This window comes from Lucilia sericata, unplaced genomic scaffold (genome assembly GCF_015586225.1).
Source record: "Lucilia sericata isolate MDLA Ls3-8-SP2 unplaced genomic scaffold, ASM1558622v1 Contig001749F_arrow, whole genome shotgun sequence".
In the NCBI taxonomy this organism is placed as follows: domain Eukaryota; kingdom Metazoa; phylum Arthropoda; class Insecta; order Diptera; family Calliphoridae; genus Lucilia; species Lucilia sericata.
Window position 1 is genome coordinate 6,853 of NW_023995652.1, and position 16,254 is coordinate 23,106.

A 16,254-nucleotide genomic window follows, 5' to 3' on the forward strand; every position below is an offset into this window, starting at 1 on the left:
GTCTATAGTCTAGTCTATAGTCTAGTCTATAGTATAGTCTATAGTCTAGTCTATAGTCTAGTCTATAGTCTAGCCTATAGTCTAGTCTATAGTCTAGCCTATAGTCTAGCCTATAGTCTAGTCTATAGTCTAGTCTATAGTCTAGTCTATAGTCTAGTCTATAGTCTAGTCTATAGTCTAGTCTATAGTCTAGTCTATAGTCTAGTCTATAGTCTAGTCTATAGTCTAGTCTATAGTCTAGTCTATAGTCTAGTCTAGTCTATAGTCGTCTAGTCTATAGTCTATAGTCTAGTCTATAGTCTAGTCTATAGTCTAGTCTATAGTCTAGTCTATAGTCTAGTCTATAGTCTAGTCTATAGTCTAGTCTATAGTCTAGTCTATAGTCTAGTCTATAGTCTAGTCTATAGTCTAGTCTATAGTCTAGTCTATAGTCTAGTCTATAGTCTAGTCTATAGTCTAGTCTATAGTCTAGTCTATAGTCTAGTCTATAGTCTAGTCTATGGTCTAGTCTATAGTCTAGTCTATAGTCTAGTCTATAGTCTAGTCTATAGTCTAGTCTATAGTCTAGTCTATAGTCTAGTCTATAGTCTAGTCTATAGTCTAGTCTATAGTCTAGTCTATAGTCTAGTCTATAGTCTAGTCTATAGTCTAGTCTATAGTCTAGTCTATAGTCTAGTCTATAGTCTAGTCTATAGTCTAGTCTATAGTCTAGTCTATAGTCTAGTCTATAGTCTAGTCTATAGTCTAGTCTATAGTCTAGTCTATAGTCTAGTCTATACTATAGTCTTTTAGTCTATAGTCTAGTCTATAGTCTAGCTAGTCGTATAGGTCTAGTCTATAGTCTAGTCTATAGTCTTGTCTAGTCTATAGTCTATAGTCTAGTCTAGTCTAGTCTAGTCTATAGTCTAGTCTAGTCTATAGTCTATAGTCTATAGTCTATAGTCTATAGTCTAGTCTAGTCTATAGTCTAGTCTAGTCTAGTCTATAGTCTAGTCTAGTTTAGTCTAGTCTAGTCTATAGTCTAGTCTATAGTCTAGTCTATAGTCTAGTCTATAGTCTAGTCTATAGTCTAGTCTATAGTCTACTCTATAGTCTAGTCTATATTCTATATCACTTTGTAGTCTAGTCTAGTCTAGTCTAGTAGTCCAGTTAGTCTAGGTCTTAGTAGTCTATAGTCTAGTCATAGTCTAGTCTATAGTCTAGTCTATAGTCAGTCTATAGTCTAGTCTATAGTCTACTCTATAGTCTAGTCTATATTCTATATCACTTTGTAGTCTAAACTTTTCACTAATTTTTCATTTGGAGCGATATTTAAGAGTCTATAGCTGTTATGTTTTTCTTATAAAAATCAATTTGAAGGAAAATGTGAGGGATCACAGATTTACACTTATTTTCTCAATTGGAGAGTTATTTACGGATCTATAGACAAGACTACAGTGTAGGCTTCAGAGTCTAGACTATAGTGTGGTTCATAGTCGGTTCTATAGTCAAATTAGATGTCAACAGAAAACCACCATCATTGTTTTGTTTTTTAATTAACAATTTATTATATTTTAATTAAATATTTTTTAAAACTACAATCACATGTACATATTTATATCACACTACGACTATAAATCAGTCCGAATTCTCTATAATACAATCCTTTTAGAAATTTGTTCAACTATTATTGTCATCTCTTTAATTATTCTCCTTTTTAGTGGCAGCACCTTCTTCCGCCGATTCTTTGGATTTAATGGAAGCTGCATCCACACGTTGAATAGGAATTTCACGAGCTTTTTCCTCAATTTGTGGCTTAGGAACACTAACAGTGAGTACGCCATCCGATGTTAGGGTAGAGATGGCATTATCCGCCTCATAGCCATTTGGCAAAGCCACGCGACGAATAAAATGGCGTGAAACATAACCGCTGTTATCATGTTGTTCCTCCGATTTACCCTCCACAATCACATGATTATCCACAACTTTGACGGTAAGTTCCTCAGGTTTAAATTCGGATACATTCATAGAAACTTGATAGCCATCTTTGTTGATTTTACCCAATTCCTCTTGTACCATACGATTCATGTGATTCCAGGGAGCCACTCGATAAGTGCTGGCAAATGGATATTCAAAGAATGGTGAAGATGGCATAGCCAAGCGTCTCAAATCTTCTGCCATACGCCATAGAATTGGTAGAGTACGCATTTTCGTTTATATTTGTTGTATAAATTTGTTCACTGGGTTATGAAAAACTTTTCTTTAGCGTGTATTTGCTAATTGCACGATTTGTTTAGTACTTGGATTTGTTATCTACTGATAACAGAGTGTCGTTGGGCATTCCTATTTATACCATAACAAAGTCAGAGTCAGTTAGCTGTGGGTATATTCTCTTAATAAATCCATTGAATACGAGAATGTTCTCGTTATTTGTTGTATTTTTACTTTTAAGAGTATTTTAGTTTTTTGAGAGTATAAATTGTATTTGTGCAATACATATTTGCTATCTCATAGAATTGTTTTTAATATGAACAAGGGCAAATAGTATTTGTTGTTAATGTACAAGTTCAGTTTTTAATGGTTCATTGGCCGAACTTTCAGGAAAGTTGTAGAATATTTGAGTGTGATGAAATGTTTTGGGTGTTCTTAGTAATGTGTAATTGCAGCAATTGTGTAGAAAGTGATATTGTAGAAATATGCAAATGATTTATCTTTGATTCATAATCATTGATGAAAAATTATTTTTAAAATTTTATATGAAACACAAAAAAAATGCTGAATAACACAGGCTAACTAAATTTGCAAAAAGTCAAAACCATACTTTTCTGAATCCGAATCTGGTCTCATCACAACATGTTTTCCAAATATTATGTTACAAAGATGAAAAACACCGGTTTTTGTCATATTTAAGACGTAAAGTCTAATCTGGCGACTTTTAAATAAAGGTTAAACCGAAACAGCTGATTTTCACCAAAACATCTTATTTTCACAAAAGAACTAATTTTCACCAAAAGCCGATTTTCACTAAAACAGTTTATTTTTACCAAAAACAGCTAATTTTCAATAAAACAGCTGTTTTCACTAAAAAAGCTGTTTTCACTAAACAGCTGATTTTCACTAAACAGCTGATTTTCACTAAAACAGCTGGTTTTTTTTAACCAAATCAGCTGATTTTTAATAAAACAGCTGATTTTCATAAACAGAGATGAAAAACACCGGTTTTTGTCATATTTAAGACGTAAAGTCTAATCTGGCGACTTTTAAATAAAGGTTAAACCGAAACAACTGATTTTCACCAAAACATCTTATTTTCACAATAGAACTAATTTTCACCAAAAGCCGATTTTCACTAAAACAGTTTATTTTTACCAAAAACTGCTAATTTTCAATAAAACAGCTGTTTTCACTAAAAAGGCTGTTTTCACTAAACAGCTGATTTTCACTAAAACAGCTGGTTTTTTTAACCAAATCAGCTGATTTTTAATAAAACAGCTGATTTTCATAAACAGCTGATTTTTACTGCCGAATCAGCTGATTTTCACTAAAGCAACTGTTTTCACTAAACAGCTGATTTTTACTAAAACAGCTGATGTTCACTAAAACAGCTGATTTTCACTAAACAGCTGATTTTTCACTAAACAGCTGATTTTTCACTGAACAGTTGATATTATAAAACAGCTGAAAACAGTTCAAAAAGGTTTTAATAAAACAGCTGTTGTTTTTTATCAAATCACTAAACAGCTGATTTTCAGTAAAACAGTTGATTTTCACTAAAACAACTAATATTTACTAAACAGCTGATTTTGAATATGATAATTTTAGGTAATAAAAGAAAAAGGTATAACGTAGGTTAAAACTTCCATTTTAAAGGCGAATCGATTATAGGGTGAAGTCATTAAATTTGCTATAAACATATGTATTTTGATAGCGTCTGTTATGAGAGAGAATTGATTTTATTTGTAGTTTCATAACTTCGTAGTAAACTATTATGAACAAGCTAACTTAACCTTATTAGATGCGCCATGTTAATAAATAAATATTAAATAACTTTCGAAAAAGATATCACGAAAACCTGATGAAGAAATTCAGAAAACACAACCGGATTCATTAGAATGAAGAAATACAGGGGACATAAACGGATTTAGCCCAGTTTGGTCTCAGGGTTCTTCAAAATTTGTTGTCCTGTGAAATCAAAACTTTAGGACTTACAAACGATTTAATTAGAAAACCTTTTATAAATTAATTTCGAAACTTCAGAGCCATGTCGGCATAATATAAAAAAAATTTTCGTGACATCTTTAACATTTGAAATTTCCAGAATAAACAAATCACAACTCTCATTCATATAGGATATAAACAATTGTGTTTATCAGTATTTTTTAAAAATAAACCAAATTTTTATACTTATCTGCGCAAATTAGCCATTAAATGTAAATTTTTTATATCATATATTTTTTTATTATAGAATTAAAAAACAAATTGTATATTATTCGTAACAATAAAAGTCTAAAAACCATCAATAATTTTGAAATTTCCAGAACAAAAGGAATGCATACAAAAACACACAATTCTCCTTCATATACCTAGGATATGAATGAAATCTCTATTCAAGTTCTTCAAAGTTACGGTCCCCGTACTACAAACATATGTATGTATGAATGTATTTCTCTATTCCTCTTGATTGTCATGTTGAGATAGGTTAGTTCATTATACTTAGTACTTGTTTATAAAAATATACTCGTAAAAATAAATTTCACAAATATCGAACAAAATTACTCACGCTTTTATTTTGTTGTTCCAGAAACATTTAATAGATTCTGTCTGGCACAGTGAGAAAATAAAAACAAATAATTAATGTGTGTAGCCAGGCATGGGAAATTAAGTACTTTAGTACATTTTTTAATACCGCAGTACCCTCTCGACATTTTCAGTAAATTTTCTTAATTGTAAACTGTCTATAGTCTAGTCTATATTCTAGTATATAGTCAAGTCTATAGTCTAGTCTATAGTCTAATCTATAGTCTAATCTATAGTCTAATTTATAGTCTAATCTATAGTCTAATCTATAGTCTAATCTATAGTCTAATCTATAGTCTAGTCTATAGTCTAGTCTATAGTCTAGTCTATAGTCTAGTCTATAGTCTAGTCTATAGTCTAGTCTATAGTCTAGTCTATAGTCTAGTCTATAGTCTAGTCTATAGTCTAGTCTATAGTCTAGTCTATAGTCTAGTCTATAGTCTAGTCTATAGTCTAGTCTATAGTCTAGTCTAGTCTATAGTCTAGTCTATAGTCTAGTCTATAGTCTAGTCTATAGTCTAGTCTATAGTCTAGTCTATAGTCTAGTCTATAGTCTAGTCTATAGTCTAGTCTATAGTCTAGTCTATAGTCTAGTCTATAGTCTAGTCTATAGTCTAGTCTATAGTCTAGTCTATAGTCTAGTCTATAGTCTAGTCTATAGTCTAGTCTATAGTCTAGTCTATAGTCTAGTCTATAGTCTAGTCTATAGTCTAGTCTATAGTCTAGTCTAGTCTATAGTCTAGTCTATAGTCTAGTCTATAGTCTAGTCTATAGTCTAGTCTATAGTCTAGTCTATAGTCTAGTCTATAGTCTAGTCTATAGTCTAGTCTATAGTCTAGTCTATAGTCTAGTCTATAGTCTAGTCTATAGTCTAGTCTATAGTCTAGTCTATAGTCTAGTCTAGTCTAGTCTATAGTCTAGTCTATAGTCTAGTCTATAGTCTAGTCTATAGTCTAGTCTATAGTCTAGTCTATAGTCTAGTCTATAGTCTAGTCTATAGTCTAGTCTATAGTCTAGTCTATAGTCTAGTCTATAGTCTAGTCTATAGTCTAGTCTATAGTCTAGTCTATAGTCTAGTCTATAGTCTAGTCTATAGTCTAGTCTATAGTCTAGTCTATAGTCTAGTCTATAGTCTAGTCTATAGTCTAGTCTATAGTCTAGTCTATAGTCTAGTCTATAGTCTAGTCTATAGTCTAGTCTATAGTCTAGTCTATAGTCTAGTCTATAGTGTAGTCTATAGTCTAGTCTATAGTCTAGGTCTATAGTCTAGTCTATAGTCTAGTCTATAGTCTAGTCTATAGTCTAGTCTATAGTCTAGTCTATAGTCTAGTCTATAGTCTAGTCTATAGTCTAGTCTATAGTCTAGTCTATAGTCTAGTCTATAGTCTAGTCTATAGTCTAGTCTATAGTCTAGTCTATAGTCTAGTCTATAGTCTAGTCTATAGTCTAGTCTATAGTCTAGTCGTCTATAGTCTAGTCTATAGTCTAGTCTATAGTCTATCCTATAGTCTAGTCTAGTCTATAGTCTAGTCTAGTCTATAGTCTAGTCTATAGTCTAGTCTATAGTCCTAGTCTATAGTCTAGTCTATAGTCTAGTCTATAGTCTAGTCTATAGTCTAGTCTATAGTCTAGTCTATAGTCTAGTCTGTAGTCTAGTCTATAGTCTAGTCTATAGTCTAGTCTATAGTCTAGTCTATAGTCTAGTCTATAGTCTAGTCTATAGTCTAGTCTATAGTCTAGTCTATAGTCTAGTCTAGTCTATAGTCTAGTCATAGTCTAGTCTATAGTCTAGTCTATAGTCTAGTCTATAGTCTAGCTTATAGTCTAGTCTATAGTCTAGTCTATAGTCTAGCCTATAGCCTAGTCTATGGTGTAGTCTAAAGTCTAGTCTATAGTTTCGTTTATAGTCTTGTCTTTAGTGTAGTCCAGTCTATAGTTTGGTCAATAGTCTAGTCTATAATCTGGTTTAAGGTCTCGTCTATAGTCTGGTTTAATGTCAGGTCTATAGTCTAGCAGAGAATTAGTTTAGTATTTTAAAACCCAAAAAAGTATTCATTCTTGTTTCAAAATTTCAATTTTCCATGCCTGACGCTAGTCTAGTCTATAGTCTAGTCTATAGTCTAGTCTAGTCTATAGTCTAGTCTATAGTAGTCTATGTCTAGTATAGTCTAGTCTATAGTCTAGTCTATAGTCTAGTCTATAGTCTAGTCTATAGTCTAGTCTATAGTCTAGTCTATAGTCTAGTCTATAGTCTAGTCTATAGTCTAGTCTATAGTCTAGTCTATAGTCTAGTCTATAGTCTAGTCTATAGTCTAGTCTATAGTCTAGTCTATAGTCTAGTCTATAGTCTAGTCTATAGTCTAGTCTATAGTCTAGTCTATAGTCTAGTCTATAGTCTAGTCTATAGTCTAGTCTATAGTCTAGTCTATAGTCTAGTCTATAGTCTAGTAGTCTATAGTCTAGTCTATAGTCTATAGTCTAGTCTATAGTTCAGTCTATAGTCTAGTCTATAGTATAGTCTATAGTCTAGTCTTATAGTCTAGTCTATAGTCTAGTCTATAGTATAGTCTATAGTCTAGTCTATAGTCTAGTCTTATAGTATAGTCTATAGTCTAGTCTATAGTCTAGTCTATAGTCTAGTCTATAGTCTAGTATATAGTCTAGTCTATAGTCTAGTCCTATAGTCTAGTTCTATAGTCTAGTCTCATGGTCTAGTCTATAGTCTAGTCTATAGTCTAGTCTATAGTCTCGTCTTTCTTAGTCTAGTCTATAGTCTAGTCTATAGTCTAGTTTATAGTCTAGTCTATAGTCTAGTCTATAGTCTAGTCTATAGTCTAGTCTATAGCCTAGTCTATGGTGTAGTCTAAAGTCTAGTCTCTAGTTTCGTTTATAGTCTTGTTTTAGTGTAGTCCGTCTATAGTTTGGTCAATAGTCTAGTCTATAATCTGGTTTAAGGTCTCGTCTATAGTCTGGTTTAATGTCAGGTCTATAGTCTAGCAGAGAATTAGTTTAGTATTTTAAAACCCAAAAAAGTACTCATTCTTATTTCAAAATTTCAATTTTCCATGCCTGACGCTAACTATATTTTATTTTTGTTTACTAATTAGATACGTATGAAACTTTAATAATTAAAGAGATAGTGTGAGAGGCATTTTAGAGATACAAAATACACACATACATGTTAAGAAAAGAGAATAAAACTAATAAGAGTATATTTTACTTTATTCGACTTTGTTGATAAAATGAAAAGTTATAAACCATCCAAACCCACTAAATGATAACGTGCACCTATTGTAGAAAACTGTCCATATATCAGAGTTTAAAAAATGTTCTTTCGATCATTAAAAATAATAAATTAAAATGCTCATATCATTTTTTTATTGTAATTGCTCTTAATTTAATAATTGATTAAATCATAGGTATTTAAAATTTCATCTATTACATATTTTTAACGTTTCTGGTTCATTCTTCGTTAGATGATTGCTATATTCCAAAAATTCAAGCTTTATTGTAATCCTTCTCTTTTAGACCATTCCAACCATGATCCTAAATAGGGTTTAGCTCTGAAAATTAAATTTTAATGAAATTTTGTTAGAATTTTTTTTGTAATATTTATTTACATTATTTATATAGTTATTTTTTATTGGATCCTTTGGTTAGAATTGTGTCTGTTGACCAGTCTATGGGCTAGCCCATGAATTATTCTTATGACTTGACTACACAAATTTCTATAGCTTTATCTACAAACTGTCTATAGTCATGTCTTCAGGCAAGAATATAGTCTAGTCCATGGACTATTCTGTTGACTAGTCTATAGACTTCTGACTTGTTTACGGACTAGTCTATTGTCTAGTCTAAACTATGAATTATGCAATTGATTGGTCCAATCCTTAGGTCTACTGATTTGTATACAGATTAGTATATTCAGTTTACTATTGATTAGTATATAGACTGGGTTTTAATAGATTAAAATTAATTTTCTAAAAGCCTCAGATGTCTTATGAAACTAAATAAATAGGTTCCCAAAGGATCTCTAGATGTAAAACCGAAAAAACCCACTGAATCGTCTATTTTCTGTTTCACTATCAGTATTGCACAGATTAACTTCTGGATAAAAGTTATTGAGAATTTGGAATTATCTGCCCATATTGGTCCCCATTATATTATGAACTTTTAAATTTATAGCTTACCTTTGCCAACCATTCTTTTTAGCCAAATCGGCACCCATTTGAGCATATTGACCGCCTAGACAAGTAAATATGACAACAGCATCTTTGGGTGGTTTTTCAGCACCATATTTTGAAGCAAATTCACCATCATCCATCATTAAAGCCTCCTCCAATTCGGTGACTAAAATGTAATTATTTATTTCGCTTATAAACTAAACCTATTAAGTTCACACCTTTCAAATATTTAAAGAAAATAACGTGACCACTTTAACTTTATATTTATTTACAAAAAATATATCTTTAGAATAAATCACTTTAGAATGTCTTCATTATTTGTTTCGACATTATTTGAAATTATAAGAATCATGCAAGATCAAAGAAACATGAGAGTTAATTATTTTTCGTCAAATATTTTACAGGTGTGAACATACCTTAAAACTACTACTACTACTTACATGGTATATTAATACTGCCGGGTATAGAACCATCCTTTTCTACCAGCTCCTTACTTCTCACTTCAATTAAGAATTTTTCAGGATGATTTGGTATATCCTTTACTTCCTCATACGTAGCAAAATCCTCATTTTCATTGCCGGCTATAGCGATTTGTAAAACAGCACAAATCACCAGGCAACCAATTAAAAATGATCGCATTTTTAAATAAAATAGTATTCCAAATATTCTCGTGTTGCCTCCAACAATCCGTGTTTACAATCTGTGCTGATCTTTTCATTTGAAATCTATTTTATATAAAATTTATTTCAAGTTGCATTAACATCGCTTTAATTTACTGCCCTTCGCCGAAAGGGAAAAGGTGTTTCATGACAAAATTAAAATCATGTAATTTGAAAGCTATTGAATTTTTAAATCGCCTAAATTAAGATTAAATACACACACTTATGTATATATTTACCGGTACAGTTGAAATTGCGATATTTATATAAAAAAATTTAAACAAAAAATCAAATTACAGATCTGTTCATGAGTATTCTAGTGCAAATTGTTTTATTTGCAAAATTAATCGTTATCACGAGAGCGATATTTTTTATCGGTACAGGTTGTTTAAAATTATTTAGTTCTGATGGTTCCAAAGCTGTAATTTATTTTTGAAACCTTATAATAATTTTCCACTGACAGTCACAATTTGGCTCACACTTATGACTCAAATTGTTTGGATAGATCATACTTAACCATTTATAAAATATATGTTTACTCACTTGTTTGATTTCGGATTCAACCACGAGCCCATCTCAGATAAAAACAACAATTTGTGTGTAGTTATATGGAACATTATTAACATTAATAATTCTCACTATATTGAATAATCTTAACGAAATTGCGACTCTTTCAACAGGGACGGAAGAAGAAGAAGAGCAAGGGGGAAAAGGGGCAGGGGCAAACGGGGAAGAAAGGGGAAACGAGGGAGAAAGAGGAAAGGAAGGAAAGACAGGGGAAGACGGGACGCGAGACACGGGGCAAAGAAACCGGAAGGAACACAAACGGGGCCGAAGGAACACAAAGGGGAGCGAAAAAAGGGGGGGAGGGAGCGAGAGCGGGAGCGAGCGAGCGAGCGAGCGAGGAGCGAGCGACGAGCGAGCGAGCGAGCGAGCGAGCGACGAGCGAGCGAGCGAGCGAGCGAGCGAGAGAGCGGCGAGCGAGCGAGCGAGCGAGCGAGCGAGCGAGCGAGCGAGCGAGCGAGCGAGCAGCGAGCGAGGAGCGAGCGAGCGAGCGAGCGAGAGAGAGAGCGAGCGAGCGAGCAGCGAGCGAGCGAGCGAGCGAGCGAGCGAGCGAGCGAGGAGCGAGCGAGCGAGGAGCGAGCGAGCGAGCGAGCGAGGAGCGAGCGAGCGAGCGAGCGAGCGAGCGAGCGAGCGAGCGAGCGAGCGACGAGCGAGCGAGCGAGCGAGCGAGGAGCGAGGAGCGAGCGACGAGCGAGCGAGCGAGCGAGCGAGCGAGCGAGCGAGCGAGCGAGCGAGCGAGCGAGCGAGCGAGCGAGCGAGCGAGCGAGGAGCGAGAGAGCGAGCGAGCGAGCGAGCGAGCGAGCGAGCGAGCGAGCGAGCGAGCGAGCGAGCGAGCGAGCGAGCGAGCGAGCGAGCGAGCGAGCGAGCGAGCGAGCGAGCGAGCGAGCGAGCGAGCGAGCGAGCGAGCGAGCGAGCGAGCGAGCGAGAGCGAGCGAGCGAGCGAGCGAGCGAGCGAGCGAGCGAGCGAGCGAGCGAGCGAGGAGCGAGCGACGAGCGAGCGAGCGAGCGAGCGAGGCGGAGGCGAGCGAGCCAGGAGCGATCGGCGAGCGAGCGAGCGAGCGAGCGAGCGAGCGAGCGAGGCGAGCGAGCGAGCGAGGAGCCGAGCGAGCGAGCGAAGCGAGCGAGCCGCGAGCGAGCTGTAGCGAGCGAGAGAGAGATCGAGCGAGCGAGCGAGCGAGCGAGCGAGCTGAGCGAGCGACTGCGAGCGAGCGAGCGAGCAGCGAGCGAGGGGAGCGAGCGAGCGAGGCGAGCTAGCGAGCGAGCTAGCGAGCGAGCGAGCAGAAGCGAGAGAGCGATGCGAGCGAGCGATGCGAGCGAGCGAGCTAGCGAGCGAGGAGCGGAGCGAGCAGCGAGCGAGGCGAGGCGGCGCATATTCTATCTCATCTATCTACTACTATCTATCTATCTATCTAGGCTATCTATATATCTATCTATCTATCTTATCTTATCTGTCTATCTATCTATCTATCTATCTATCTATCTATCTATCTATCTATCTATCTTATCTATCTCTCTATCTATCTATCTATCTATCTATCTATCTATCTATCTATCAATAGATAGTTTATACTCGTTATTTTTGTTGTACATACTACCTTTTTATGCAAATAATTTATATCAATTATTTTTGCAAATGAATACACTTAATCACATTCAATAAACTTTCCATTCATACAAATATTTTAATCATACAAACCTTCCCAATCAGCCGAGTCTAGTTAAACCCATTTTCTATAAAAATACAATATTAGTTTTTCATTAGACAGTAAGTAAACAAAATGTTGCGTTTAGATAATGAGTGAGCACGTAATTTAAATTTTAAATGGTATAAAAAATACGATAAAAGAAAAAAATATTCGTTTTATTTTTTAATTTAAGAGCATTGATACTCATCACGACAATATTTAGCACATATTTATACATAAAATAGTTTTTAAATACATAATTAATACAAAATTAATATTTTCTATATAATCATTAGCAAAAATGTTCATCCGAATATATTGTTATATCGTTTATACATACATATATTGTGCACCCGAAACAAATTAGTCAAAACTTCGCTAGAACTAAAAGAAGAACGGACTAAACATGAATTAGTATATCTTTTCAAAATATATTCATTTTTATATTATCATCCTAAATAGGATTTAGACCTCAAAAAATCTGTATATCTTTTCAAAATCAATTCATTATTATACATACATATATTCATTATTATATACATGCCATTAATTAATTAAAATTTATTTTAATAAATATGTGCTGAATCACAAAATTAATCCATATTGTTATTAGTTGTTAAAAGTTTTAAGAAAATCTACTTGGTTTTAACTTAAAACCAAGTAGATTTTCTTTAAGTGGATTTTAAAATCGCTAACAGTAAACAAAATCGCTGAAATAACTTCATTGCCACACAGCTGATTTGTCAACTGTCAAGTTTTATTTTTGTTTATATTTTTTGTTTTTTATTTGTTTATATTAAAATTAATGCTATTTTGAGTTGTTTTCTTTTAATTTGTGATTTAATTATGGAGTCTAATGATTTTTTAACAAAAACTTTATTTTATCTTTGTTAATGTTTAACATTTGATTGGAAAGAAACTTTTACTACAATGAATTGTTTTTCCTGGATTATTTCACTCTATTTGAATTGCCTAAGCGAATTGTATTGTCCATTTTATTTGGGTATATAATTGGTAATAATAATAATAGATATTTCTGTTCTTCTAATCGAAACAAACATCTTATTTCCATAGTAGAGCTGAGTTTTGCTTAAAAGATTCCAATCGTTATCGATGCCAGGCATGGAAAACTCAGGAATATTGTACTTTCTCATATAGCATTACACCACGACATATTAAGTACGTAGACTAGTTCATAGACAAGTTCATAAACTAGTTCATATAACTGTTAGTTGACTAGTCCATAGATTATTCCATTCACTAGGTTCACTAGTCTATAGAACAGTTCAAAGACTAGTCAATAAATTAGTTCATTGAGTAGTTATTAAGCAGTCAGTAAACTTGTTTATTTATTAGCCCTATACAAGTCCATAAATTAATCCAAATATTAGTCCATAGATAAATTAGTTGGTAAACTAGTCAATGAATTACATTTATTAAGTACTTTTGATTCATATAGTGTATTATTTTGATAAAAGTTAGTACTATTTAAAAATTTATATTTTTCATGTCTAATCTATGATACCGGAATGATTTGAATCTATCCTGATGAAGTCGAATAGACCACTCGAGACTTTACATTTTCTTGTGATAGTACATTGAAGTTCAGTAGATAATATTTATTGAGTGTCATATCGATCTGAATAGATTTCAATCGACACGAAGAAAAATTGAATTGGTCCATATAAAGTAATGATTCATATATAGTCGGATTGATTCAAATAACCAAATATTAACTTTTTTTGGGAAATAGGCAAGAATCAATTATTTAGTATAGATTTTTTTAAAGCTTTAAGAAAAAACTATATTACAAACATGAAAGATAAAAAATGACTGCTTAATATTGCAATAATTTCACAATAAAAAATTGTTCAAATTAAAATAATTTATGAGGCTAAAGTGCAAAATTTATCAATATGCATTGATTAAAAATACCCATTTGAAATTGTGCTTAATGCAATTATAAACTTTGTATTAAAGTACTAAATTATTTATGTATTTAAATAGATAAGAAGATTTTTGGGATTACCATATTATATATACTCTTCTGCAAAAAACATACGATCTTTCATTTCACTTTATTATGAATATATTCGTTTACTTTATTTAAATGCTTTTTTTTTATAAATAATTATGATTTTGTAATCCAACATACAAATGAAAATAATACAAAAGAGATCAAATGGCTGATTAAAGATTCTTTTTGGAACCTAAAATTTCGGAATTTTCTATAATCATATCGCCCACTATAGAGGCCATGGGCTTAGAGTGGCGCAGAACAAAAGCATGATCAATTTTCTTAGTATCCAATACGGCATCAATATCGGGAAATTGTTCTTTAATTTGATTGTAGTACTTAACCGGCACCCAGCCATCTGTGGTGCCATAATAGAATTTCAACAAATCCAAATAGGCGCGTACTATATCCTTTTGTAAGCCTCTGACGCGAGCCATTTCATCTTCCGCCAGAAAAACTACCTTTTCACAAACCGAAGCCTTGGTGTATTTCAAAGCGGTGCCAATGAAATAGTTGGGTATATTGGAAAACCAAAAATAGATTTGTATTAGAAATATTCTGAGTAATTCGGGCAAGCGATTGAATAAAGTGATTAGGAAACCGAAAACGGAATATAATGGCAAGGCGATTTTAGTGAATATCCAGCCGTTGGATGATTCAATCATACGTTCAACGGTGGGAAAGAGTAAATAACATTTCTTGACACGTTTACGCACTGAATCATTTTGCAGCATCTGTAAAATCATCCAGGCGCCAATAGAGTGACCCATTAGGTGAATCTTAACACCGGAAGGTACATATTTTTCAATGAATTCTATTTTGTGGCGTATTTGTCCCTCCAAATCGAAGATTTCCTCATTACCCTTTAATTGGGGAACTTCTCTTAAGCTTGATTCTGGAGGATCATCGTGGCCCAAATGTCCTACAATATTAAAAAACAAAATCATTTTAACATGTTTTACTTGTTATCTTTAAACAACATCTTTACTCACCAATCACCCACACGGGCATTTTCTCATCCAATCTCTTGTGCAATTCTCCACAAAATTCTGTATAAAATCCCGGCAAGCCCGGATTCCCCGTTATACAAATGGCCACTTCCTTAACATCTTCCATCGACTCTTCGATCCAGCCGCCCCATGTAAAAATATGTGTTGGTACATTACAGATATTAACAAAAGCCTCTTTCATCATTGTACTGCTTATCTTCTTCCGAAACGACCTTTCACCCTTTCAATATTCAATTAATATCGTTAAAATATTGTGGTGTGATGGTGACGCTGTGCTAATTTTATAATTTAGTCGTCGATATACGTTACCGTGTGTAATAAATATGTTGTTTGTCTAATTTGTGGTAGGTAGTAGTTGTATTACTAACATTTTTTGTCTTCTTTTAGAAAGTTGAAAGTTTTAAACAGCTGCTTGTTTTTAATTATTAAATTGGCGATGCCAGATCTGGAGTATTTTTTGCATACCCAGTTAATAATTTGCTAGTCATTATGATGTTGTGGAAATGTTAGTTTGTACGGTGGGTAATATTGATTTTTTATAAACAAATTGAATTGAATTAGATAAGAAATACAGATTTTTTTTTTAATTTCAATAGCTAAACTTTTCTATAAATTTTTTTAAATATTTTTATTAAAAAAATTACAATATCGAAATTTTTCTATAGAAAAAATTACAACATCGAAATTTTTCTATAGAAAGAATTACAATATCTAAATTTTTCTATAGAAAAGTTAAAATATCTAAATTTTTCTATAGAAAAAGTTAAAATATCTAAATTTTTCTTTAGAAAAAATTACAATATCGAGATTTTTCTATAGAAAAATTTAAAATATCGAGATTTTTCTATAGAAGAATTTAAAATATGGAAATTTTTCAATAGAAAAATTTAAAATATGGAAATTTTTCAATAGAAAAATTTAAAATATGGAAATTTTTCAATAGAAAATTTAAAATATGGAAATTTTTCAATAGAAAAATTTAAAATATGGAAATTTTTCAATAGAAAAATTTAAAATATGGAAATTTTTCAATAGAAAAATTTAAAATATGAAAATTTTTCAATAGAAAAATTTAAAATATCGAAATTTCAATAGAAAAATTTAAAATATCGAAATTTTTCAATAGAAAAATTTTAAATATCGAAATTTTTCTATAGAAAAAATTACAATATCGAAATTTTTCTATAGAATAAATTACAATATCGAAATTTTTCTATAGAAAAAATTACAATATTGAAATTTTTCTATAGAAAAAATTACAATATCGAAATTTTTCTATAGAAAAAAATTACAATATCGAAATTTTTCAATAGAAAAAAATTACAATATCGAAATTTTTCTATAGAAAAAATTACAATA

The 16,254-nt window shown here is 32.8% G+C and overlaps 3 protein-coding genes across 4 annotated transcripts; all 3 read right to left on the reverse strand.

The window, feature by feature from the left end:
• Window positions 1–1,519: 1,519 nt before the first annotated feature.
• Window positions 1,520–2,294, reverse strand: LOC119612594 (heat shock protein 23-like). Its single transcript, XM_037968405.1, has one exon. It carries the CDS (start codon window positions 2,185–2,187, stop codon window positions 1,681–1,683), a length of 507 nt encoding a protein of 168 aa, XP_037824333.1. The 5' UTR covers window positions 2,188–2,294; the 3' UTR covers window positions 1,520–1,680.
• Window positions 2,295–8,131: 5,837 nt separating this feature from the next.
• On the reverse strand, window positions 8,132–9,667 carry LOC119612590 (rhodanese domain-containing protein CG4456-like). Its single transcript, XM_037968399.1, has 3 exons — window positions 9,401–9,667; window positions 8,967–9,126; window positions 8,132–8,339 (listed from the first exon to the last, which is right to left on the reverse strand). The coding sequence occupies exons 1-3, from the start codon at window positions 9,597–9,599 to the stop codon at window positions 8,282–8,284; spliced, it is 417 nt and encodes a 138-aa protein (XP_037824327.1). The 5' UTR covers window positions 9,600–9,667; the 3' UTR covers window positions 8,132–8,281.
• A 4,272-nt stretch (window positions 9,668–13,939) lies between these two features.
• On the reverse strand, window positions 13,940–15,322 carry LOC119612591 (lipid droplet-associated hydrolase-like). 2 transcript variants are annotated; one of them, XM_037968401.1, is made up of 3 exons: window positions 15,205–15,322; window positions 14,878–15,115; window positions 13,940–14,807 (listed from the first exon to the last, which is right to left on the reverse strand). In XM_037968401.1, the coding sequence occupies exons 2-3, from the start codon at window positions 15,077–15,079 to the stop codon at window positions 14,059–14,061; spliced, it is 951 nt and encodes a 316-aa protein (XP_037824329.1). In that variant the 5' UTR covers window positions 15,080–15,115; window positions 15,205–15,322; the 3' UTR covers window positions 13,940–14,058. The 2 variants fall into 2 exon arrangements, with proteins under 2 accessions (XP_037824329.1, XP_037824328.1); XM_037968400.1 differs by having other exon boundaries at window positions 14,878–15,301.
• Between the last annotated feature and the right edge of the window lie 932 nt (window positions 15,323–16,254).

Coding starts and splice junctions, on each gene's coding strand:
- LOC119612594 (XM_037968405.1), bottom strand. CDS start 2,187: ATGCGTACTCTACCAATTCTATGGCGTATGGCAGAAGATTTGAGACGC.
- LOC119612591 (XM_037968401.1), bottom strand. CDS start 15,079: ATGATGAAAGAGGCTTTTGTTAATATCTGTAATGTACCAACACATATT. Junction 14,808..14,877: donor AATGCCCGTGTGGGTGATTG/GTGAGTAAAGAT, acceptor TTAATATTGTAG/GACATTTGGGCCACGATGAT.
- LOC119612590 (XM_037968399.1), bottom strand. CDS start 9,599: ATGCGATCATTTTTAATTGGTTGCCTGGTGATTTGTGCTGTTTTACAA. Junction 9,127..9,400: donor CGGCAGTATTAATATACCAT/GTAAGTAGTAGT, acceptor ATTACATTTTAG/TCACCGAATTGGAGGAGGCT. Junction 8,340..8,966: donor AAAAAGAATGGTTGGCAAAG/GTAAGCTATAAA, acceptor TTTAATTTTCAG/AGCTAAACCCTATTTAGGAT.